The sequence below is a fragment of the Canis lupus genome, chromosome 21, assembly GCF_003254725.2.
Source record: "Canis lupus dingo isolate Sandy chromosome 21, ASM325472v2, whole genome shotgun sequence".
Taxonomy (NCBI): Eukaryota; Metazoa; Chordata; class Mammalia; order Carnivora; family Canidae; genus Canis; species Canis lupus.
In genome coordinates, this window is record NC_064263.1 from 40,842,104 (window position 1) to 40,866,290 (window position 24,187).

A 24,187-nucleotide genomic window follows, 5' to 3' on the forward strand; every position below is an offset into this window, starting at 1 on the left:
CCCATTTTACCTGAAGCCCCTTCCTGCAGAGGCAAGGGCAGATGTCAGGGGTTAATTAGGGTCAGACTCCCCCTGCCCCTCACCTGAAGCTATATAGCTTGGTAGATCCAGGGTCCTGTCTGGCTCGCATGAAGACACCAGTCTTCTGGTTCTAGATTCCCTGGTCTGTCCCCAGCGTCCCCTCCACTAGGTCTTCCCAGAAGTCTTGTCTCTTTCCCCCTCACTCATCTCCACTTCCTTCCAACCCTCCATCCAGAACCTTCTCCCTTCACCTAGTCACCAAGATAAGAACTCCTTCCTGTCCAAGTGCCCGCTTGCCTGACCAGGACACCCCGACCTCCTCAAACCAGCAAACTAATGTGCTGAGACTCGAAGGCTGCTGGACCGTGACAGCCATGGGCGCTGGGCTGGGTTCTCTGTCCCCACAGGGAAAGACAGGCTGGAACCTGCTGGTTTCCATGTCCTTGGCAATGGCAGTTTGAATGTTGCTCAGAGACCAGATTCCCCAGCCATGCAACCAACTTGGGTTCTTGCTATTGCCCTCGTGGGGAGACTTGTTCCCATCTGCTGGGCGGAAGGGATGTCTGTGTCCTTGAACCCCAGACACTGGCCAGACAGCCTCCCATCATTCTGGCCCGTGGTCAGCCCAACCACAGTACCTCCGGAGCCCTTCTCAGGCCAGCCCCACCAGCTGACCAAGCAATTCTCTGGGAACACTTTGGGTGGGAAAAGTCACTTTATTAAACGGCCTCTGTTACAAGCCCCCCATTTCTGGACCTGCCAGATTGGCTTTGGGTAGAAGTTTCTGGTTGTCTTTCCTTCCACTTTCTCTCTCTTTGTCCGTGGCTTCCTGAGATTCAGTGTCCTCAGTGGCATCTGGGGAAGAGCTGGTGGCCTTGGGGCGCTGGTCCAACTCAGGGCGGGCTGGCGGCTGGCAGAGGGCCAGGGAGTGGCCAGCCCCACAGCCCACGAGGAGTCCCCGTGACGACCGCAGAGCCTCCACGGGCTTCGGGGCCCAGACGTTGGCTTCGGAGCCATCCCCGCACATGCCATGCTCGTTCCAGCCCCAAGAGTAACACGTCCCTCCTGTGTAAGAGAGAGAAGACTGTTCTAGAAGAGGTTTTGAGAACAGCGCTGCAACGCTCACCCTGGGAGCCCGGGAGACCATAAACCCCGTTTACAGGTGAAGACACCGAAGCTCAACCACGCTTGGTGGTGAGCTCACTACCCCTGCTGCCACCCTGCCCCCCACAGCCTTTTCAGGGTCTCCCTCTCCCGCCAACCCCCCTGACCTTCCTCCTCGGCCCCTCCCTCACTCTAACCTCGTCTACCAGCAGCCTCCACCCACCATCGTCCAAGGCCCGCCAACTCTGCCTCGAAATACTTCAAATCCTTCCCCGTCTCTCCATCTGCGCCATCCCCTGATCCCAACACCACTCTCCTACTCGGTGAGCCACGCCGACAGCCAACGGGCCAACGGGCTGCTCACCACCCACCCCAACCTTCAAGGATGGAGGAGCGTCTTGGTCACCTCTGACAACCCAGGTTTGTTGCATGGCTCCCCCGCTCAAAAGCCTTCAGTGCTTCCCACATCCTCATAAAGGCCTTTCCGCGGCCCGGGAGGCCCTGAGTGAGCTCTGGCTCCTGACTGCCTTGCTGGCCTCCCCTTACCCAACTCCTCTCCACCCCACTGCATTCCAGAACCCCTGCCTTCTTTCACTTCCTTACATACGCCTTGCAGGGTCTTCTCTTCTCTCCAGGCCCTCTCTGTACTGGGCCTCCCAATCCAACTCAGGTGCTTCTTATCACCCTTGGACTTTCCCCTCACAGGGATGGTGCACGTACTGTTCCCTCTCACTAGACTATCTGCTCTACAGGGGTGGGAAGGACCGTGTATGTTCTGTTCACTGCTGTATCCCTAGCCCGGTACACAGCTGGTGCTCAATAAAGGCTCACTAATGGGGAAAAGATCGAATGGACTCAGTCACAGAGCCAGGGAGTCTCCAGGCCAGCATTTGAGCGCAGATTTCTGACAGCCTGTGATGCCCACGCACCATCACAGCACCCTCTTTCTAGCTTTTAGACCCTTTCCTAGGGCCAAATTCACTCACGTTTTTCTGCAGTCATTGAAAAACTTTCCTGTCCAGTTTATTAAACGAATGCTAATCTTCATGACAAAAAATGGAAAATATGGATGAGTGTAAAGAAAAAGCAGACTTTGAGTCTTGCCATTAGTATGAATATTTTAGATAATCTCTTTAGAGATCTTTAATTGGTGAAATTTGTAAATACTTGTGTATGTTTTGTCCTGCTTTTGTCCCTTACTATTGTAACACAAATATTTATCCACAGAACTGTAAATTATTCAAAAAGTAAGTTAAAAATAACTTGTTTGAAATTTTGTAGTTCAACCCACAGAAAGGTACAAAAAATAATTTAACAGACAAGACACATTACCCCAGCCAGATCCAGAACATTAGTCATCATTTTACTGTATCTGCTTCAACCCTTCCCTTAAAAAGAAAAAAAAAAAAAAAGATCGATCATAAAAATACAGACTAAGCCCTGCTTCCCATTCTTGCCCTCCAGCCACTTCTTCTCCCGGGAAAGAGCCACTGTTTTGAAGCTGGTATTCATTACTGCCAGGCTGGTTTTATACTTTTTACCTATGTGTCCTTAAATACTGTGTAATGTTTTTAGTTTGTTTTAAAGATTTACATAAATAGCATCACTGAAATATCTTTTTTTATACTTGTTCTTTACACTCAGCTTTGCTTTTGGAAATTTATCCGAGCTGATAGTTACAGGTCTAGTTCGTTTATTTTAACGGCGCGTAGTATCCTGGGATGGAGAAATCAGATTTTTACTTATCCGCCTCCCTCCCGATGGACAGCTCTCTCGTGGTAATAACTGCCGCTATTTTATTATGCAATATAATATATGATTACGCAATATATGATGTGCAAGAATATTATACAATGATAGTAATATTGCTGCTATTGTAAGCAGCACTACCGTGAACACTCTTGAGCACGTCTCCTTGTACAAAGCAGTGCTTGTGAAGGGTGGGTCCCTACAAATGTGAGGCTGTGGAGTCTCCTGTTGGGATTTTCGGTATGGCCTAATTACTGTCCTCCCCTCCAGCCCCAACAGCTGATCCGTACGATGAATGAATCTGCGTTTCTCTGACTGCTAGTGAGAGGGACTGTACCGAGTCACCTCTTATGAACCGCCTCTGTACATTCTTTGCCTGTTTTCCTCTTTGGTTGTTTGCCTTTTTCTCGCTGATCTGTACGTTTTCTTTGTGTATTCTTTTATTTACACAATTCTTCACTGTGCTCTGCATTTTAAGCGTCTTTTCCCAAAAGTCCATGGTTATGTCTCTTCGCTTTGCTTATGGTATCTTTTGTTAAACACATTTCTTTCAGATGATTGTCTAAATTGTCCATTGCGGAGACTCAACAGTTTCCTTAACCTGTATCCTATTACCAGATACATAGGTTGTTTCTAATTTTTCATTATTTGGAATAATATTCCTGTGAACATCGTTGCACATCGATCTTTGTCCATCTAATTGCTTTCTCAAACTAGATTCTTAGAACGGGAATTCCTCGTCAATGGGCATGGACGTTTTTGAGATTCCCGAGTACTGCTCTGAGTGCTTCCACAGTATTTTCTCAGAAAGGCCACCTGAATACAACTACAGCAACCTGTGGAAGTCTCCATTTTACTCCAGCATTGCCAGTATTTATTGCTTATTCTACCGTTTAGAAATCTTCTCTAGTTTGAAGACAGAAAAGATATATCACTGTTTTTATTGGTCTTTCACTGCCATCAAAACTGAAAAATAATTCTTATGTTTCTCAAATATTTGTATTTCCTCTTTTGTATACTGTCTGCTTCATATCTTTTTCCTGTTTAGTACAGAAAGAAGGCTTTAAGTGTCAGACCCAAGAGACAGGTGGTCGGGGTTCAAATCCCAGTTCCTTTATTTATTAGCTGAGTCACGCTGGGCAAGTTACTTAGCATTTCTGTGCCTCATGTCCTTCATCTGTTAATTGGGGACAACAGCACTGTCACCATAAAGTTGTTTACAACCATTAAATGAGTAAGTATGTATAAAATACTTAGAATGGTGCCTGGCACGTAGTATTATATAAATACTTGTTCTTATTGTCTGTTAAGAGCCTTCTTGTTTTAAAGATTTTTATTTTAGGAATATTAATTCCTAAAATATTAAATTCTTTCTCTGCCATAGCTGGCATAAATGTTTTTTTCTCGGTCTGACTTAAAATTTTGTTTTGGGTCTTTTGATAGAAAACATAAGCCTTATGGTTCTTTGTAGTAAAATACATTGATCTTTTATACTTTCTTCTACTGCTTCTAAGAATTGAAAACCCATCCCTATCCGGATCAGGAAATACTCTTTTTTGATTTTTCGATGGTTTTATTTATTTTTTAAAATCTCTCCATTTCATTCTGTATCCACTGAAAATCTGTTTCACAGACCACTTTGTCACAGGGAGAGGCTGGCTGGCCCGGGATTACCCTTCCTTTTCCTTGTCCCTAGTAGGAAGGCAGTCACCGGCCAAAAGCTTGGGTTTGGGGAAACACAGATGTCCCCCTGTTTGGCCCACGAGCGAGGAAGTGCACGCAGAGAGGACGGGCCCCAGGCTGCGGCTCCGACAGTCACAGGCCCCGTCGGCCAGGTGGGTGCGAGGCCCGGGGCGGGGGGCGGACGCGGCTCGGGACCTGCGGGCCCGGCCCGGCACCTGGCGTGGGCTTGGTGCCCGGCCCTGGTGAGCGGCACCAGCTGACGGTCAGCGGGAGCGGCGGTGGGAGGAAGGCAGCGCTGGGCGGCCGGCAGGACGCGGCACGACGGGCAGCTGGCAGGGCCCTCTCCTCCGCCCAAGGAAGCGCGCTCCGAGGGGCCGGGGAGCCAGAGGCCTCGAGCCAGGCCTCTCATGCCCACTGGGTCGAGAAGCCTGGCAAGGGGCCGGAGATGTCCTCCCCCAGTACTTCCCAAGAAGCCTACTGGAAGTTGGGCGTTTTAGGTTCTTTATCTCGTTTAACTCCAGCAGCCCTGTGAGGCCATGCTTCATAGATGATCCTCATTTCATAGATGATGACGCAGAGGCGCCAGGAGGCAGGCGGTGTGGCTCCAGAATCCGTACCAGCTCTGCATATTACATACCAGGGCTTGCCAAATTTATTCTAAAAAGGCAGATAGTAAATATTTGAGGTTTGAGAGCCTCATTTGGTTTCCGTTGCGTATTCTTCTTCTCTATCATAACCCTTTCGAAACCATTCCTAGCTCGCGAGGCCAAGCACAACAGGCCGCAGGCCGGCTTTGGCCTGCGGGTCGGACCTTGCTGGCCCCTGGCGGACATGTGTCAACATACGCTGTTCACCGCGGACTGGGCAGTGCTGTCCTGGGTCCCACACTCCCAAACATCTGTGTGACATGGCACTCCTGTCCCCGTCTGCATCGCTGGGTTGCCGGGGGGAGCACGGCATGAGTTGACATATTCAAAGACCCAGCACAGTGCCTGACACTTGGTGACAGCTCCTGCCCATGTATGAGGCACACCACGGGGAGAGGGGGGAACGGCGAGGAAGGCCAGGCCAGTGTCAAAGCAGATGGGAAGGCCCAGGCTGGAATGACAAGAAGCTGAGGGTTTCTGAATGCTTTAAACACACTTTCTATAGGAAGAAACCAGGCTGCTGAACTTTAAAAATGAAGGACTGGCCCCTGAACGGACGATACCTTGACGTACTGAGCCCCCCCAGCAGTTTAGAATGGGTACTGAGCCCCCCCAGCAGTTTAGAATGGGTTCCCTTTATCCCCCTCCAGCCTCACTTAGGGCCGCCTTTTCAGCGGCACCGTGAGGATGGGAAGACCCTCTGGATTCCGCACGCTGCTGCTGTGCAGGCTATTCTCACGAAGAGGTGAGAAGAAGGGGGGGTAGCCTACGGTAGGCCTCTCCCTAGGCTAACCGGAATATGGAACGCCCAGTTTTCAAAACAGGTAGGTTGCGGATGATTCCTGGCCTTACGGAGGGCTCTCTGCAGCACGCCTGGCGCTCACCAGGTCCTTGGGGAAGTGAAACCCACCTGATTGATCCAGATCTGTGATACTGGCCCCGAGGCACATGGCTGGGCCTTGGGTGGAAAGACGACAGTTCCTGGGGGGACTCCCTAGCCTCATGGGGCTCAATGGAGTTGGCCTGATCCATCTACGCTGTGACAAGTGATGGGCTGGTGGCCCACCACACTTGCGTCAGCCTAGGAGCCCTGCAGGCAGCGGAACCTAGGGACTGGCAGGGTCCTGGCACAGGCTGGACACAATACTCAAATCTGTTCAGGCCTTGTGGCACCTGCCTGAGCTTCTTGGCAACCTGGGTCCTTACAGGGCCTTATGGTGCCGGGATTATAGCCCAGTGCTAGGGAGGAGGCCGCATTTCTGCTGGAGGGCCATGCTGAAGAGGGGCAAACACCTGAGCATGTGACAAAGCACGTGTGGTAAAGCTTCATTTGGAACCACACAGTGAAGACTACATTTCCCAACCTCTCTTGCAGCTGGGTATGGCCAATAGGATGGAAGCCAGAATGTTCTGTAACAGCTTACAGCACCCTGCCTTCAAAGACGGATGGCATGCACCCTTTGCCACTGGGAATCTGTGTGGTGGCTGGAGCCCTACCTGCCATCTCAAGCCACAAGGATGATGGCTGCCCCCTCAGGATGGTGCTTCCCAATTTCACACAAATGGCACTTAATCCCCAGAGCAACCTTGAAGGTGTTACAAACTCCGTTTTACAGATGCAGTAACTAGGCTCAGCGGGGTGAAATAACTTGTTCACAGTCACACAGCCACTCTGAGCAGGACTCGAATCCATGACTCCCGAGTCTCAGGCTCATTCCCTACTGCCAAACCACATGAAATGGCATAAAACCACCAAATGCTTAGTGTATGCCGGGCCCCGTGATGAATACTGAATTCACTGAATCCCCCCTGTGAGGGTACAATCTACCGTCATCCCCACTTTCCAGAGGGATGGCATGAACCACTCAAGGTAACAGAGCTGGTTGAGTTCAGACCCAGCTGGAGTCCAACCTGGGCAGTGTGACCCCGGGCCTCTCCTGTTCATATACAGTCTTCTCTAGCCCAGGCCTCAGGGGGTCGGGAAGGCCCTGCCTCTCCTGCCTCTGGTAGGCGGAGGACGGAGGGAGGAATGTGGGCAAAGAAGTCCGGTAACTAACAGGTCACCTCGTCTCCAAAGACCTCACAAATTTACATTTGCACTTGTCTCACCAGGCAGTGAGCCGATGGGGTGGGGTGCTGAGAACAGGGCACACGGGACAGGCGAGGGGACGTAGCACATGTGGACCTGTGCCCTGCCCACGGCCTTTCTGAGCCGCTCTTCTGTCTGGAGAGCAGCCGGGAGGGGCCCACATGCACACATGACGCTGAAACCGGGTGCCATCAACCCGGGTCCTGTGCCTGGCTGCTGGCCTGTACAGAGCCGCCCCGGCCACAGGCGTCAAGAGCAGGGAGCTGCAAGTCTCTCTCCCCGTCACTCCCAGGACAGGGGCAGCTCCTACAGAGAGCGGCCGGAGGACAGTGGCCCCTCCGGGCCGCTGGGGCAAGAGGCCAATGACGCCCTCAGGCAAGAGCTGAGGCAGCGGGAAGAAGCCACTGCACAATCAGAAAGTGGGGCTGGTCGCCCACAGAATCACTCTGGCGGCGTTCTGGGCTTGTGGCCCCCGTGGCCCCAGGGAGGGCTGGGAGAGGAGGCAGGCTGGCCTACGGGCCCTGCGCACCGGGAAGGCCCTGGGGGTGAAGGCTGAGGGCCACGAGGAGCGCTGCGTGTCCACGCGGAAGAAAGAGGCGGGCGGGGGAGGAAGGGATTCAGGAGGGTAAGGTCAGAACACAGCCAGGACCCCGCCGCTTCCTGCCAGCCCCGTCCCCTCGCCTCGCGCTGCAACTCTGGGAGGGCTTCGTGGGCTTTCTCGCCGCTCCGTTGTCTGTCCTCCGCACAGAGCCCCAGTGATCCTGTTAAAACCTAAGTCAGACTCGGCACTGCTCTGCTCAGAATCCTCCAGTGGCTTCTCCGTTTACTCACATAAACAGCAGCTCCTCTCTGACCTGAGGCCCGTGTGTTCTATCCTGCTAACGTGGCCATAGCTGCACTGACTTCCTGTTCCTCAAACAGTACTCGCCTCAGGGCCTTTGCACTTGCTGTTCCTGCTGTCTGGAATGCTCTCGCCCCTGATAACTACAGGTTCCCTCCCTCACGTTCTAACGTCACCTTATCTGACAACTCTGTGTGAAATGGCTATCTACACCCCCTCCACCTCTGTCTTCTCATCTGCTTTATTTTCCTTTATAAATGTATTTTTACTGATCATTATCTCTCTCTCTCTCCTGACTAGAACACAGCTCTTTGAAAGCAGGGATTGTTTTGTATGCTGTTGTGCCCCAGCGCCTAAACCTTGCTTAGCGTATATTAGTACTTAATACCTGTTGGAATAAACCTATGAACGAGTGAACGAATGAACGAATGGCTAAGCAAGAGAATGGAGCTGCCTTGTTCTCTCCTGGAGGGCCAAGAGCGAGCCTGTGGATGTAGTGGGGAGATGCCACGGGCAGAGCGGTCTCCGCTCATTAACAGGGAGAAGGCTGGAATGGCTGGGAGCCTGCCTGGAAGAGCAGCAGGTGGCCTGCCGCTGGAGGCTCCAACCCCCAGCTGGTGCGGGCCCTCCCACAGTGGGCAGAGTCTGGGAAGAGAGCTTGTGTGGTGGTGTGGTTAGGCGTGGACGTGTATGAGAGACGGAGAAATGTGGAGGCCGAAGAGCAGAGTCGGGGCATCCCCACTCAGGCCCCAGGCCTCCACGCAGGCTCCCTCAGACCAGAGAGACCAATAGCCTTGGTTCAGATGATAAAGACAAATGTGCTGAATTCCTGGGTTTGCCCCCACAGGTCTCATTTTGAGGCTGCCAGGCTGGGGCTGCTTGAGAACCTCTTTTAAAACCCCGTATCTCAGAAAGTTGTCCAGTTCTTTGTCGATTTCTGTCCCATTACATAAGAGGAAACTGAGGCCCAGAGTGGGGCAGTACTGGCCTGAGGTCCGCACCTCCACACCTCCCCGCTGCTCTCCGCAGCCCCTCTGCACCGCTGCCGGCACCACATGGGATGGTCAGGGCGGCCCGGTGAGGATCAACACTGCATGGAAAAGAAAACTGAGTCTGGGCGAGGTGTGGAAACAGCTAAGCCGGGGGAGGCAGAGGCCAGCCTTCCAGCCACCCCCCCACCCCCTGGGGAGTAGGAGGTGCTGGGGCTGCTGGGGCTACATTTCCCCAGTCACCTGCGCAGAGAGCGTGCTGTGGCACGCGGCACGTTGGCTCCACTGGGTGACTATTCTTAGATCCGGGGAGCTAGAAATGATGGATTTAGAACTTACGAGGTGGAAACGTGTTGGCCTGTTTTATAAACAACTGAAATCCTCCCCACAGACTGTCTTTCTGAATTCTGTGCTCCCTGTGGAACTGCTGGCTTTCTGGGCTTGCCGGCTGCACCGGGAGAGGGAACAGAAAAGGCAATGTGCCCTGTCGAGGCCCTACTAGGACCATGTATGGTGCCAGAGCTTTTGCACGACCCAGCCCATTTCACAGGGCAGCCCTGGGAAGATGGCATTGTGATCACGCTCTGTGGAGGAAGAAACAGGCTAGGAGAGATGCTGACATGAGCAGGCCTGGCGTGCGGCCTGGTCCTGCCAGCTGGGGTCTGCCCCTGGTGGGTGGAGCGTTAAGGGCACAGGCTGGCACCTCTGGAGTTCGGTTCCTTCAAGTGTGGCATAGTGTAGGATAGCTCTCCTATCCTCTAAGATTTCTTCCCTGGAGGTGACGTATCATCCCCTGTACAATCTGGTGGCCTGTCCTCACAGCCAACCAAGGACCCTGCTCTCAGGAGGTCCCAGGTTGCCATCATCTCTCTCTTGGTCATTCCCAGACCTGGCCAAGGGCTCTAGGGACCATGCGCTCTGCCAGATGAACACCTTGTCTCGGAGGCTGATTCTATCAGTTAAGCCTGGGGTCACCTTAGCTACGCTGGAGTCCAAGTCTGCTGACTCTTGCTGAGCCCACAGCCCACATATACTCCTAAACTGTGCATGAGAATCTGCGCCGTCTCCCCTGGCCTGGCCTGTGTGCGGCTGTTCTGGACCTGGCCAGAACTTTCAGGTTGTCTCCATTAATTATCATCTTATTAAATGAACACAGCAATCCTGGGGGGCACCAGCACAGATGCAGCTCCGGGACCAGGGGCAGCGGGACTCCTGCCATTTCTGGAACCTGGTCACCGACCGAGCGTCTCGACGCTGTTCTCTCCATGCCTGTCTGGGAACCACCCGTGTGCAAGGAGGGGAGGCTGGGAGTTAGAGCAGCAGTGAGGGTGCGGGTGAGAAGGTCTGTTCTGGAACCCAGAGTCGGGGCCAGAAGAATCCACATGCAGACCAGAACATAGGGCTCTAGGGAGAAGCCACTAGATATAACAGGCCTGAGAAGGAAATCGCTCTTGCTTTCCCATCACTCACTCGATGCCTGCTGAGCATCCTCTCTGCGTGTGGGGCCGCAGCCCACTTAGCTCGGTGCACGGGGCACACGGTGAGCAGCCCTCAGGCAGCACACGTGCTAGGTCGGGGCACCTGGGAGAGCGGTGGCCAGTTCTTCAGAAGGATCAAAGCCTTTTGGGAATAGAGTCTCTATTTTTTTCAGATCGTAAATTTTTTTTTTAAGATTTTATTTATTTATTCATGAGAGAGAGAGAGAGAGAGAGAGAGAGAGAGGCAGAGACACAGGCAGAGGGAGAAGCAGGCTCCATGCAGGGAGCCCAGTGTGGGACTCGATCCTGGGTCTCCAGGATCACACCCTGGGTCGAAGGCGCTGAGCCACCTGGGCTGCCCCCAGATAGTAAATTTTTATTGAACTTCAAGACAGTCAAGAAAAAAAAAAAAAAAAGAAAGGAACTATAATAGGAAAAACACCTAAGGGATTAATCCTTTTAATTTACATTAATGTATTATTTTCCTTTTAAGAAAACTTGATTTTTTTTAGAGCAGTTTCACGTTCACAGAAAAATGGAGCATAGAGTACAGAAAGTTCCCTGTCCCCACACATGCACAGCTTCCCCACAACCAACATCCCGCACCTGAGCGGCACATTTGTTGCAGGTGAGGACCCCAGCTTGACACATCATTGCGGCCCAAAGCCCACAGTTTACATTAGAGGCCCCTCTTGGCAATGTTGTACCTTCTTCTCTGGGTTTTGACAAATACCCGATGACATGCATCCACCGTTACAGCATCAGACGAATAGTTCACTGTCCTAAGTGCTCCGTGCCCCATCTATTTATTTATGGTTTTATGCGGCAGAGTGAACACACGAGCGGAGGAACAGTTACAGAGCACCCGAAGGCTCACGCGCGCTCTAGCGGGAGGAGAAGAGCGGGGATAAGACGCAGGCCGCGTCCTCCAGGGCTGCACGTTCTGCAGGGGGAGCAACAAGCAAGCAGACGCACAAGCCGACGGGATGCAGCTGGTGATAAGAGCTATAAAGAAACAGAGTGGAATGACAGGATGAGGAGGACGGGGTGGGGAAGTCCTCTCCAGGAGGGTGGCCTCTGAGCTGTGACCTGAAAGGTGAAAGGAGCCGGCCACAGGCACATCCCGCCCCATCAGGGGCACCTGGAGGACGCGCTCTCCGGACGGGGGCAACGACAAGCACCAAGTCCCCAAGTGGGCACAGGGAGGAGGCTGCTGCGCCTGGGTGGGGTCCCTGGGTGGGATCCAGGAGTGGGCGTGAGGCCGGCAGGAGGCAAGGGAGGTCTGCGGAGGAGCTGGGGGTTGATTCGGAGAATGCTGAGAAGCCACTGGAAGGTTTAAGCCGGGACTGAAAGGTCTGACTTAACCTGAAAAGGCCGCGGCGAAAGGCAGACCAGGGAGGCATTCAGGAGGCTCCCGTGTGCAGGGGCGGGGGGGGCTGGGGGCTGGGGCCGTGGTTCCCACAGATTCCCTCTACCCTCATAGCACGGCGTCCGGGACCTGCCGATGGTCTGACCCAGGGAGTGGAAGCGGGGTTCACTACAGCAGCACTAACATTTATGAGGCTGAGGAGCCTGGGGGAGGCTGGGCTGGGCGAGAAAACCCGAGAGTTCTGTTCTGGACATGAATGAACGAATGAATGAATGAATGAATGAATGAATGAACACCCGTCCCAAAGACCCTTCTGGTGAGCCCGGGGGACTGTGAACTGAGTGAGAAGAGGGCAAGTGCGGGAATGACACCATCGGAGCTCCCAGGTGAGCCGCGGGCAGCTCAGGAGGCATCGGCGTGCCTCGGACTCCAAGGCGCCTGACTCGGTGCCTTCCTCACGCTGAAGTCCAGCTTGTTTTTGCATTTTCTTGAGTGGGAGTGCATGACGGGGACGCGTGCACACTACACAGGCTGATAAATACAAACGTCCTCTGTGAATGTCCCTACTTTATAAAAAAACATAAAATGCTTGAAAGCAAAACTGCCCTTTTGGGTAATTATAACCCACCAGCCCAAGTTCTCCCCGTGGTCCGGAGGGAAGCAGCACCCTCCCCTCAGCCTGGTGAGTGGTGGCCAGGGCTGCGGGGCCTGGGACACCTCCCTGGGGCGGGTGTCAGCAGGAGGAGCAGCAATCCCAGAGCCTGGTGGGGGGGCTGCACCGCGCGAGAAATGCTGCAGCCCTGCCGCCAGACTCTCCCCAACAAACGTGTTCCCAGGGAATGTGAGGCCGCCCAGGCTGAGGGCCTGTGAGGGAGGCGGCTCGGAGAGGCCCTCTGGCCCTGGGCCCGAGAAGACCACACACTGCAGCTGGGGAGGCCTGGGGAGGCCCGCCAGGCTCCCTGCCTACGTGACTGTTCCCTCGCTGGGACTACTCTGCCTCCCGTGGGCTCGGTCCCAAGGAACAGCTTCCCCTGTTCCCCCAGGGGGCTAGAAGCTCTAGGGTGGAGGCCAGCCATGTGTCCCCAGAGTGCGAATCTTCCAGTGGCATCTCAGCTCAGAAGGAAATCCAAAGTTTGGACCTTGGTCTATATGGTTCCGTACCAGCTGGGCCCCAGCTACCTCTCTGATGCCTACCGCTGCCACGCCTGTCCCATTCATTCCTCCTGAGAGCCACGGTGGCCTCCTTGCTGTTCCCAACTGGCCAGTCGGGCTTCCAGCTTCAGCCTTCACACCGGCTGCTCCCTCTGCCTGGGACACTCCTCTCCAGGAATCCACATGGAGGCCTACCCCCCTGCATTCGGGGCTCAGTTTAAATGCCATGTTCTCAGACCACTTTCCCTGACCACTCAACCCCGTCCTGCTGTCCCCTGACACTGCTTTATTTTCCTTCGTAGCACACACTGCCCCATCACATATTTACTTGTCTCTCCACTAGAACGGAAAACTTCATGAGAGCAAAAATTTCATTTTGTTCAAATGCTGCTTCCCCAGCCCTGAGAATAGTTATGGGTATATGAAAGGTGCTCAATAAATATTTGTTTTAGGAATGAATAGGTGTCACTTGCCCCAGGAGGAGCTCATTCCCTTGAGAGGGAAACCCAGTCAAAGAGCTGGTTAGGCCACCCCAGGGGGCACCAGAACGCTGAGGGGGTCTGCAGGGGGCAGTCAGGGCAGCCTGTGTCCAAGGCACGTGTGGTTTGTAGAGTGCCTGCAGCCTCAGTTGTGCGGAAGAGACACGTTATAGCTAGTGACTGGTCAGATGCAGCCTTTGGCTCTCTCAGCCTGGTCAAGCCTGTCCTTGCTCTTTGAACAAGCACCCAGCCAGTCCCCTGCAGGCAGACGTTCCCCTGCCCTAAGCAGGAAGAGTCCGCTGGACAGCATGCATCTCAGGTTCTCATTCCATGGGCTAGGGAATTTGGAAACAACTGTTGTTCCTCAGCAGCTATGGAGCCAGACGGGCTTGGAGTTGACCTTGCCTGTTACCGGCTGTGTATTTCTGAGCTTTGGTTTCTTTATCTGTAAATGACAATCACCCTTCCTTTACCCCTGAATGATGTGCAGCGTGCTCAGCAGAGTCCACACTGTGATGCACGCATGGTTGACACTTGTTTCCTCCCCCATCTCCCCAGCTGCTGCCCAGGATCCAGTTCCCAGCCCTCCTTGGTCTGGTCTCTCTTGCTCCAGATGTTAGTACATTTGGGACTATCCCCAGCACAGGGCACATGATAAAAGTGTACCATTCCTACTCTGCTCCCATCCCCTAAAACCCCTTGCATGGAACAAGTAGGTAACACTTCACACAAGTTGTGGCTTAGAGCTCAGATCAGTGATTGAGGTGTCCCGACAGGCCCAAGCCACTGAGCATTGCTATGGAAACCACTCTGCTATTCTCCACGGTGTCACTTGTTTCCTGGCTCTGCTGCCTTGGCGGCACAGGGGGAGGGCAGTGGATTGAGGTCCAGGAAGATTAGACTCCTAGCAGGGCCTATGTGCCTATGGGCTGCATGACCGAGCCTACCTCTGCTTCTTCCTGGGTCTTACTTTCCCCAGCACCAGGCAGTAGGCCACTGTTCCTCAAGCCATGGCCTGACGGTGACGATCTGCACTTGTTAAAGCCAGAGTTCTGGTGCCCTGTCAGACCAGCCGTTAGATGAACGCCAGAGTTTGAGAGCCACTGATGTAGGAGTAAGACCAGCTAAACAGTTTTCAACTTCCCAGGGGATAGAACAGGTAACACTTGAAGCTGTTGTGGTTGGAGCAGGGGTGATGTGCTCAGAGCCCCCTTGTGCTCAGCCCCCCACCACCCACCATGGGCTCCACAGCATCCTAGAGCTTCCCAGAGCACAGTCTGAAAACTCCTAGACTCAGTGATTTCTAGCATCTTCCCTAGAAGGGAAGTCAAACATTCATTCATAGATATTTACTAGGTGCCTTCTGCTTTCTTTATGCAGGTATTCGTCTTAAATCAGTAGCTCTATTACTTACTAGATGCATAATCTTGGGCCAGTTAATGTCTCTGGGACTCAAATTTCTCATTTGCAAAATGGGAAAGGAATACCTTTTCCCCTACCTTACAGGATTCTTATAATGGTCAAATAATCAAGTGAGAGCACCTATAAAGAAGTGGCGTGGGGCGCCTGGGTGGCTCAGTCGGTTGAGTGTACAACTCTTGGTTTTGGCTCAGGTCATGATCTTGGGGTTGTGGGGATCAAGACCCATGTTGGGGTGTCTGTTTTTCCCTCTCCCTGTGCCCCTCCCCCTACTCGTGAGCTCTTTTTCTCTCTTTCAAATAAACAACCTTAAACACACAAACAAACAAACAAACAAACAAAGTGGTGTGTTACCCGGAGGAGACTCTTCAGACACTAACCACCACTGCAACTACTATTGGTTTTAGTATAATATATAACCACCTCAGGTCGCAGAACTAAGGTCCTTAGAGGCCTCTGTAAATGTTAGTCTACTACTCTCTGCAGTTAAACTTCTGGAGAGTGTAACAGGGCTGGGGGGTGCCACTGGCCTGAAAGCTTCATCTAAAAGACAGCACGTTGCCCAACAGGGGTGTTCCTGAGGTTTAAGAGCATTACTCAGTTTGTGATCTTCTAAGTGGAATATTTCTCTACTATCCAAACTTTCTTCATTGGTCATATATTACTTTCATAATAAAAGGGTTTTTTTAAATGTTGAAAATACTGTCTGATATCCAAAGTTCTTTCAAAAACTCTTATGTCTTCACCTGGTGCTTTATAATTTTTTAAAAAATTTTATTTTATTTATTCATGAGAGACAGAAAGAGAGAAAGAGAAGCAGGCTCCAATGCAGGGAGCCCGACATGGGATTCGATCCCGGGTCTCCAGGATCATGCCCTGGACTGAAGGCAGCGCTAAACCACTGAGCCACCCGGGCTGCCCCATCTGATGCTTTAAAATGAGTTCAGACGAGGCACTCAGAGCAAGGGCAACTGTCAGGCTCTGCTGGGAGGGGGCAGCATGGGCCTACTGGAGGACTGCAGGGCCAGCTCTGCCACTAACTCAGCATGTGGGCTTGGGTGAGCCACTGCCCCTCCCAGGTCCTCTGTTTCCATACCTATAAACCCAAGGCACTAGCTTCACTAATCTCCAGCTCTGATGGCTAATGCTTCAGGACAATGGAGCGTACCTCCCAACATGCCCTGGCTGTCATTTCAGACACATTTAGATGTGCTAAGGCTGTCGCCTTGCTGGGCTCGAAGTGGCTCATGGAGACGTCATTTGCTGAAAACAATGCCCCCTCCCTAGAGAGTTTCAGACTTCTCAAAGCACCACTATAAACCCAAGGCAGGAAGATCAGAGAGCAAGCATGTCTAGAAGAGAGGCAGCTCACTTAGCAACTGCATCCTTCTAAGTGATGGGTCATGTGACCTAAATCATGGCATTTTGACTCCAGGCTCAGAGCTCCTTACTTCGCTGGGATCACGCCCCAGTACTCTCAGTCCCATAGAAGAAATATGGGCCCAAAGAACTTTCCTTGGTGGATCACCAGAGCTGAAGTCAGAGGACGGGACCAGGCTCCTGGTCCAGCTCTTCCTGCTGTGTGTCTCTGGACTACCCACTCCCCGGTACTGAGCCTCAGCAGCTTCCTCCCGAATGGGGGTGTGGTACTCCTGACAGTTCCATGCTATGGTAAGGTTTGTGTGAGAGGGAATGCAGACATTTGTATATTATAAAGCTATATATTAGTTACCACATATATTGTGCCCAAAGGTTGAAGGACTCTATTCCTGTCCTTCAAGAAACCAACAATCCTGGGAAGTAAAAGTTTCAGGCCACAGGGAGCTGAATATGAGACGTGAATGGGCAAGTCACTTCATTCTGCAGGCTGAGCTGCACAGGATGCTGGGCCTGTCTGACCCCAGTCCTATGAGACCAAACAGCGCCAAAGCTCAACACACTTGACAGGAGTGTACAGCCCATCAATGTGGACAGTTCTTTGTTCCGAGCATTCATCCAATCAACAGACATCCTTCTACTACCAATTCCAGGTAAAGTACTACCTGGGTGTTCATGTATATGAGGAAAGAGAAGGAGGAATGAGCAAAGATGAATAAGATAGTCCCCTTCTTTTAAGGAATTCCCAATCTCTTAACAACTAGCATTTCCTGAGCTCCCCCTACATTCTGGGAGTGCTGTGCTACTACTTCCACTCTCTCACTTCACACCCCAGTGGGCAGGAATGTTCAGAATTCCTATTCAGCCCTGAAGGTTAGGGTCAGGCTCACCTGAAAACTGAATGGTGGAGCCAGGTCAGTCGACCTCCAGATCCTAAGTTCTTAACCCCTATGTTCTGTGACCTCCGTATTTTGGATACCTTAGGCAAGCATCTTCTTTTCTGGAGAGGCTCAATGATTCTAGTGGGTACAAGAGATAAGGCAAATACTTGTGAGCCAAAACAGAGAAAAAGAAATGCCCACCCGAAGTGAGGTGTGAGGTGCAGAGATCTTGGGAAAGGAAGGCAGAGTGTCCTCCACCCACTGAATAGGTGGAGTGAGGCCACGGTCAGGCTTTTGCTTCGGGCTCAGAGCAGCAAGTTCAGAGAGGCAAGGCTGACACGTGTCCACCTCCACCAATGTCTTTTCTCCCACCAAACCAAACGGCCCATCCCATCTACTCACTCCATCTGCTTTCCCAGCTGGGCTTTTGTTCATACTGTTCCCCTTTACTCTTCCCCATCTCCTCTTACTTTTTTCCTCCAGGAGGTCTCTCCTGACCCTGCGGCTCTCCCTGATAGACTAGGACAGAGAGCTTTAACTGCTTAAATACCATTTCATCAAGAAGCCTCCATACCGATGGAACAGCATTTTCCTTTAAGACCTGGTCCTTGGTGCAAGGCTCCCTGTCTTCACAATTTGCTCTGTCTCTACTGGAGAAAGAGCAGTGGCCCTTCTCCATCTGAAAATTTCACAGCAGCAGATGCCAGTAAGGTTGCCTGGAGAGTCTGGAATGCCATGTTGCCATAGTAACAGCACACCAAGGTTCGGGATGCTTTATCCCCCATGAGCTGCCCTGGCAGTGCCATGCCAGGCTGCTGGTGGAATCTTCCTTGATGAACCAAAGGAAAAGAAAATCCCATTAATGGACAAGCAACTGCTCCACTGGTGTTGAGATTCAGCTTTTGCAAACATACTTGTGGGCCACTCAAGTGGCTGTTGGCTGATGGGGAGGCCAGACCCCGGCTCTCTACACTATGGCTCACTTGGGGTAATACGGTTTTTAACTGGCTCAGCCAACAAAGCAGGCCCTCCCCCACTCCAGCCCCCAAATTACCACTTCTCTTGTTTGATGCTGCCAGCCAGGGATCTGCCTGCGTGGACCCTGGCAATTAGCACAGCACTTGCATTTGTTGGGGAATTAAGAGTCACTGATTAGTCTAATTCCACGCCATTTACAGGCAGTGAGTATCAGCCTGAGATTGACTTTTCCCACCAGTGGCCCAGAGGTGGCTAGATCATGGCCTGAGCTTGAAATGGAGGCAAGGGCCTGGTGAGCTTGACTGTGAACCAAGTGGAGAGACAGGACTCACCTTCAGGCCTGGCAAAATGTCAGCCATTGCCTCCCCCAGTTCTGCCTGCCTATAGGAGCTGAAGACCAGAAGAACGTGTCTCCAAATTAAAGGCATGCCTATTTCCAGGTCAATCCTGACCAGAAAGGGAGCCCATTTCCCTCTGACAGCCTTCCTGAGGATCCCCATTGGGAATGCCCAGCCAAAGGACTAGTGTCCCCTAAATTGAAAGTTTCTGAGGCTAGAGGGTCTGAGTTAATTCTGGCTGGATGGTCAAGACCCTGACACTCTGCCTACACTCTGTTGCCATCTCACCACCTAAGGGCCTGAACCCCTGTTGATGTCTGACTGGATCCCCTTGGGATCTGAATGTCCTACAATAATTACCTTAAGATTCCTGCTCTCAGATCCCTCACCTTCCTGCTGAAGGACCCCCAACAGCCCCTCCAGGATACATAGCCTCCAGGATATATTCTTAGGATCATATAGGCCCCTACACCTTGGAAGGTTGATCCCTATCCTGACCTACAGCAAGAGCCAACTCCATAGTTAGTATGGCTCCCCTAGGTTTCTACCCTTTCCTGCCAATTTGCTTGTACGCAGCATAGAAAAGACATGAGCATGTGGAGCTCGTTGACTGCATATGTGCCCACGGACACTAGGTAACTTCCAGATCGCTTCAACGAATTTCATAGACATTGAGGCCTTGCTGGACAGGCCTTGATGACTAAGCTTCCCCTAATTCCAATGACCCTAATTTCAAGTTTGGTCAAAAGCAGGATCCTTCTAGTCACTCCCCCCCCCCACACACACACAAATTATTGAGTTTATCTTGGTAGATGCCATCAGGGACACAGAATGAACCATTAAGGAATATATAGTCTAGGTGACCAGAGGAGACTTCCCAACAGAAAAATAAAAGTTAAGGGAGGAGGAGGAGGAAGGGCCTTCCAAGCAGGAAGAACAGTGTGAACAAAGGCTTTGCTGGGAAGGTAGATGGAGCTTATAGAGCTAATGGTGGTAGCTCGGTTTGGTGGAAGGAGAGGCAGTGCAAAAGGCAGTAGAAAGAAATAAATTTGGAATGACAGGTAGGGGGCATATCACTGCAGATGGCTCAGGAAATATAATCCTCAAAACGCCTGACTAAAGATTTTGGACTTTATCCAGCAGCCATTGGAAGCCACTAAGACTTGAGCAAGGGAGGAGCAGAATTAGAGCTGTGCTTCAGAAGCAAAATCTGGATAATAACAGTCATCATCATTGTCGTTGTCGTCACGGCGGATTACATTTAGGGAGCACTTTGGCTGAATGTGGAGGAGGGGCTACAGGAAGATCTGCTCGGAGAAAGAGGTAAAGTCCACGAGAAAGAGGATGAGCGAACCCCACAGTCTCAGAAGCGGTGGGATGCAGAAGGCAGATGGCAGGAGAGAAAGCAAGGATGCAGCACTGAGAGGACCTGGCATCTGTGAAGCTGCGGGTACAGAGGGGTGACGGGAGTCAGCCTCAGCCAGAGGACTGGGGGGATGGACGTCACGGCTAGGTCTAGGATGTGAGACTCTGATTCATAAGCCTCGTAGATGGATCTAGAATCCAGTCCCAAGGACATAGTCACAATACCCCTCTTGTCCCCTGGACTTCAAGAAAACATATGGGTAGGAACAAACCATGCAGAAGGGCAGCTATCCTGGGAAGACTTACTCTTCCACACTCTGCCCTGATCCTACCAACCAAGAACCTGCTAGCTGAAGTGAGAAGGAAAGGACCTGGAGGGGGTGTCCTCTCCTAGCTCTGACCCTTGTGCCTTCTGGGTGCAGGCCATTCTGTCATGAGAAGCATCAGACTGGGGCCCTCAGATAGGGAGGTATCCCACCTTGTTTGCTTCTCTGTCCTTAGGTACCACTGCTACCCTGTGCCCCTGGGAATGACGGCCCTCAGAGGGATGGCAAGAGCTAGCTCGTCCAAGATCGCTCTTGCTCCTCATGACCTGCATGAACCCTCTGTTTTGATTGGAGGGCTTCCCACCCGCACCTGTGCTCTATAGCCTCTGACCGTGCTCATACATGTTCCTTCCATTTCTTCTAGTCAGGAAGGCCCTCATCCATTTCTTCTGGGCCAGTCCAAATCCTTGTCTGGCCTTCAAGGCTTGGCTCAAGTCCCTCTACTAGAAGGCCTACAAGTGCCCCTTCACTGAGCTATAGCACTTAGAACAGAAGTGCCAGAGCAGGAAGGGAACTTTGAGATCCCTGGCCCAACCCTCTCAATGCTATGGAAAAGGACACTGGGCACTGCAAGGGAAGAGTCTGCCCAAGGCAGAGGGGCCAGGACCACGTAAACTCGCTGGACAAGCCTCTCAGGAACTGGAAGGCTCTGCTTTGTTTCGCCTGTGCATAACACTGCGGGGGCGGGGTGGGGTGTGGAGGGATGCCTCCTGTGTCTCTACTCCTCTGGCACAGAGCCCTGGCTTGCAGGTAGCTCAGGAAATACAATCCTCACTAGCTAGAGCCTCAGAAAGGCAACAGGTCCTGAGGAAAAAGCAACACTGGGGAAGAAGGAAAAAAAACCCTCCTTTCAGCAGTTCTCCACTGTTCTGGGACGCAAGCCAAGCCTAGCCTCTAGATTGGGGTGGGATAGAGATGATGCATTCAAGAGGGCTTTTATATCCAAAAGAGATTTCCGCATCCAACGCCAGGGCTTCCTGGGAGAGTAGCTGGAGAGGCTGGCTGAAGGGGTCATGCTGAGGCCAGCCTGCACCCGAGGGGCACTGGTACTGATGGTCATACCAGCTGTGGCAAGGTTTTTCTTTTAAAGTTGAATCTTCAGGTTTTTAGGGTGAAAAGAACTCTTCAAGATCATGTAATCTAATGCCCTAATTTTTCAAATAGGAAAACAGGCCTTGGGAAGGAAAGAGATTTGAACAGTCAAGTCATACCTCAGGGTCACAGCCAGAACACAGCTCTGAGGCCTCCTGCAGGGACCCTTTACTCACTGGGTCCCCCATGGGTGTGCAAGGAGAGCATCCGGTAGGGGTAAAGGGCCACCAGAACTTCCTATGCCATTTTTTAAAATGTCCAAACTCAATTACCGATTGACAGGCGATGCAGGTTTAAAGGAAAGTATTAGGTTTGCCTACGGCTCCAAGTGAAAAAGCCACTTGCTTGAAATCATACAGCTAGAAAAAGGTGGTGCCAAAACTCAAGTGCAGACTTCTCTGGTTCCAAAGTCCATCCTTTCCCACTGGCTCAGGCTGCCACCCACGCTGCCTCTGGGCTCGGAAGAGAGGAAGAAAGGCAAGACAGACAGACACCCAGAGAGTCTGAGAAAGGATTCCATTGGACAGATACTTCCTGGGGGAGCCCTTCTTTTGCCGGAGATCCTGAGCCAGGTGCTGGAGCCACAGAGAGGAAATGGGATCCAGAAGCACAGAGACTCATAAGAAACTTCCAGGGAGATTCTAAATGAGCAGTTATAAAGGTTGGAGGAGAAGCAAACACAGTCCTTTAATTCTACAGAAGAATGAGGTTGAGGGTCAGGACAAGAAAGGGATGATGCGAAAGAACTGGTTGGCAGAGTGGTGCCTGAATATGTGTGTGCCCCCGGCCACAGTCACCTTTGGGCCTGGCCCGCAGGGACAGTCACTACAGAGCTGCTGAGTCAGGACGCAGATGAATGAAACTCCTACCCCAAGGGGAATCGAGATGCAGCACCACTCCCGGCAGAGAGAGGGTCCAACCCCCAAGTGGGGTCCTGCACCCCCCTCCATCTGTAGAGGGCGGGAGGCAACTGGCAGGTCCCAAAATGCTGACACAGAGAGGGACAGGAGCTTCCAGCCCCAGCCGACTTCTCCATGGCAACGAGATGACAGAAAATTGCACAGGAGACTGAGAAGCCAGTTTTAAAATAAAGACACAAAACACTCTGAGTCTAACATCACACATGCACAGCAACAGCTCAGCCTCCCAGGCCCTTGGAAGGGGTAGGCCCAATCACTAAAAAAGGCACCTCCTTCCCAGCCGCCCATCCCCCTGCCAGGGGGGGGCCCTGCCTCCCCTCCCACTGTGCACTCTGCCGAGAGCTGCACCATCCCTCTTGCTCTGCACTGTCTGCTTCAGGCACTGCATCAAACCTGAGCAAGGGCAGAGGCTCCTCAGGGGCCAGGCTGGGGCTGGCCAGGTCCTAGGGCGAGCAGGCTGTGGCAGCTGGCTTCCCGTCGCACGGCCGCAGGGGTGGCTGCAGCGGGCGCCACCGACCAAGGAAGGGCAGGGCAGCGACCCCTTTCCTCCTTCTGTCTCCTGATGGCCAAATCCGGCTTCATCCTTCAGGGCTCAGCTGTATTTGCCTTCATCTCCCCGGGATGACTCAATCGCACACACCTTCCAGTGCGGATCCAAAGCCCTCTGTTTGCATTTCAAATATAAAACTTTTCATTATACTTCTGCTTGCAGAAGTCGACGGTCGACTTTGCATTATACTTCTGCTTACTTACTCTGCGCCCCCCTCCCAGTAGAGCGCCTGGTCTGTGATAAAGCTTCAATAAATGTTTTCGGAATTGAATCAATAGCACAAGAAAACATTTTAATTTGAGTAGCAGGAGACTAACCCTCCTTCAGTCTATGGGAGTCCGCGGAGACTAGCTTGTGCCTCCAAACCCTTGGGTGCTTTGGGAGCAGTATCACCCCGCTCTGGGGCTGCTGCCCTTCCCACTGGGTCCCCCTCACTGGCTGGCTGCTCCGTGTGCGCCCTTCTTTACAGTTCTACAGACGTGGCCATATTCAGAAGGATGCCCCCAAACAAGCTGGGTTCAATTCTCCTAGATCATCTCCCGTCTGTGTGGGCTTAGGCAAGTCATTTAATCTCTTTGGACCTTGTCTGGAGGATGGGAACAGTCCATTTCCATACCTATATCCTGCCCACCTCATAAGGGTGGTATGAGGAACAGAGATGACTAATTGTGGAGGTGCACTAAAAGCTACAAGGTAGGGGCACCTGGGTGGCTCAGTGGCTTTAAGTGTCCGACTCTTGGTTTAGGCTCAGGTCATGATCTCAGGGTCCTGAGGTTGAGCCCCACATCAGACCCCACAGTCAGTGCAGTCTGCTTAAAATTTTCTCCCTCTCCCTCTGTCCCTGCTCTCACACACACTCTCTAAAACAAATAAAATCTTAAATAAAATAAAAGCTGTAAGGTGGTACCTGTGCAAAGCTAAGGTAGAAATGGAGTGTTGTTTCCAGAATTTTGTGAAAGTGGAAGCTGAGGCCTAAATTCAGGAAGCGACTTGTCCACAATCACAAGGGGAGGTAGGGGCAAAGCCGGGTCCAGGCCTAAGTCCGGGTCCAGCGCCTTTTCCCTAACCTTATGCTGCCATAGAGGACCCATCCAGGGATTCTTTGGCAAAAGCAATTCCACATTCCATTAAACGGAGAAGCACTTTGGATCACCTGCGGAGTATAAATCTCTGTGATGGAACGGAGTCCAGCTCTCTCCTTCCAGGCATGATGCCACCTGAAACATTCTAGGCAGGGAGTTAACTCTTACTCGCCCACCAAGTGTTTCCTTGCAGTCTCCTAGTCACTGCTAGCTAGCCCTGCGCCAGAAAGGCTGCCCAGGAGGGTCAAACCGTCTTGC

At 52.2% G+C, this 24,187-nt stretch overlaps 1 protein-coding gene and 1 long non-coding RNA gene across 2 annotated transcripts in view; both read right to left on the bottom strand.

Annotated features, from left to right (window-relative positions):
- Positions 1 to 717: 717 nt before the first annotated feature.
- SERGEF (secretion regulating guanine nucleotide exchange factor) overlaps positions 718 to 24,187 on the bottom strand; it is a 219,351-nt gene continuing 195,881 nt past the window's right edge. Inside the window, 2 exon segments of the mRNA XM_025459675.2 lie at positions 718 to 833; positions 836 to 1,086. Of these exon segments, the coding sequence (XP_025315460.1) occupies positions 741 to 833; positions 836 to 1,086 (344 nt within the window). The 3' untranslated portion in view covers positions 718 to 740.
- Positions 22,924 to 24,187, bottom strand: part of LOC112667709 (uncharacterized) — a 45,818-nt gene continuing 44,554 nt past the window's right edge. The window contains exon 3 of the long non-coding RNA XR_004807741.2: positions 22,924 to 22,961. This is a non-coding gene — a long non-coding RNA (uncharacterized LOC112667709). The remainder of the gene's footprint in view (positions 22,962 to 24,187) is intronic.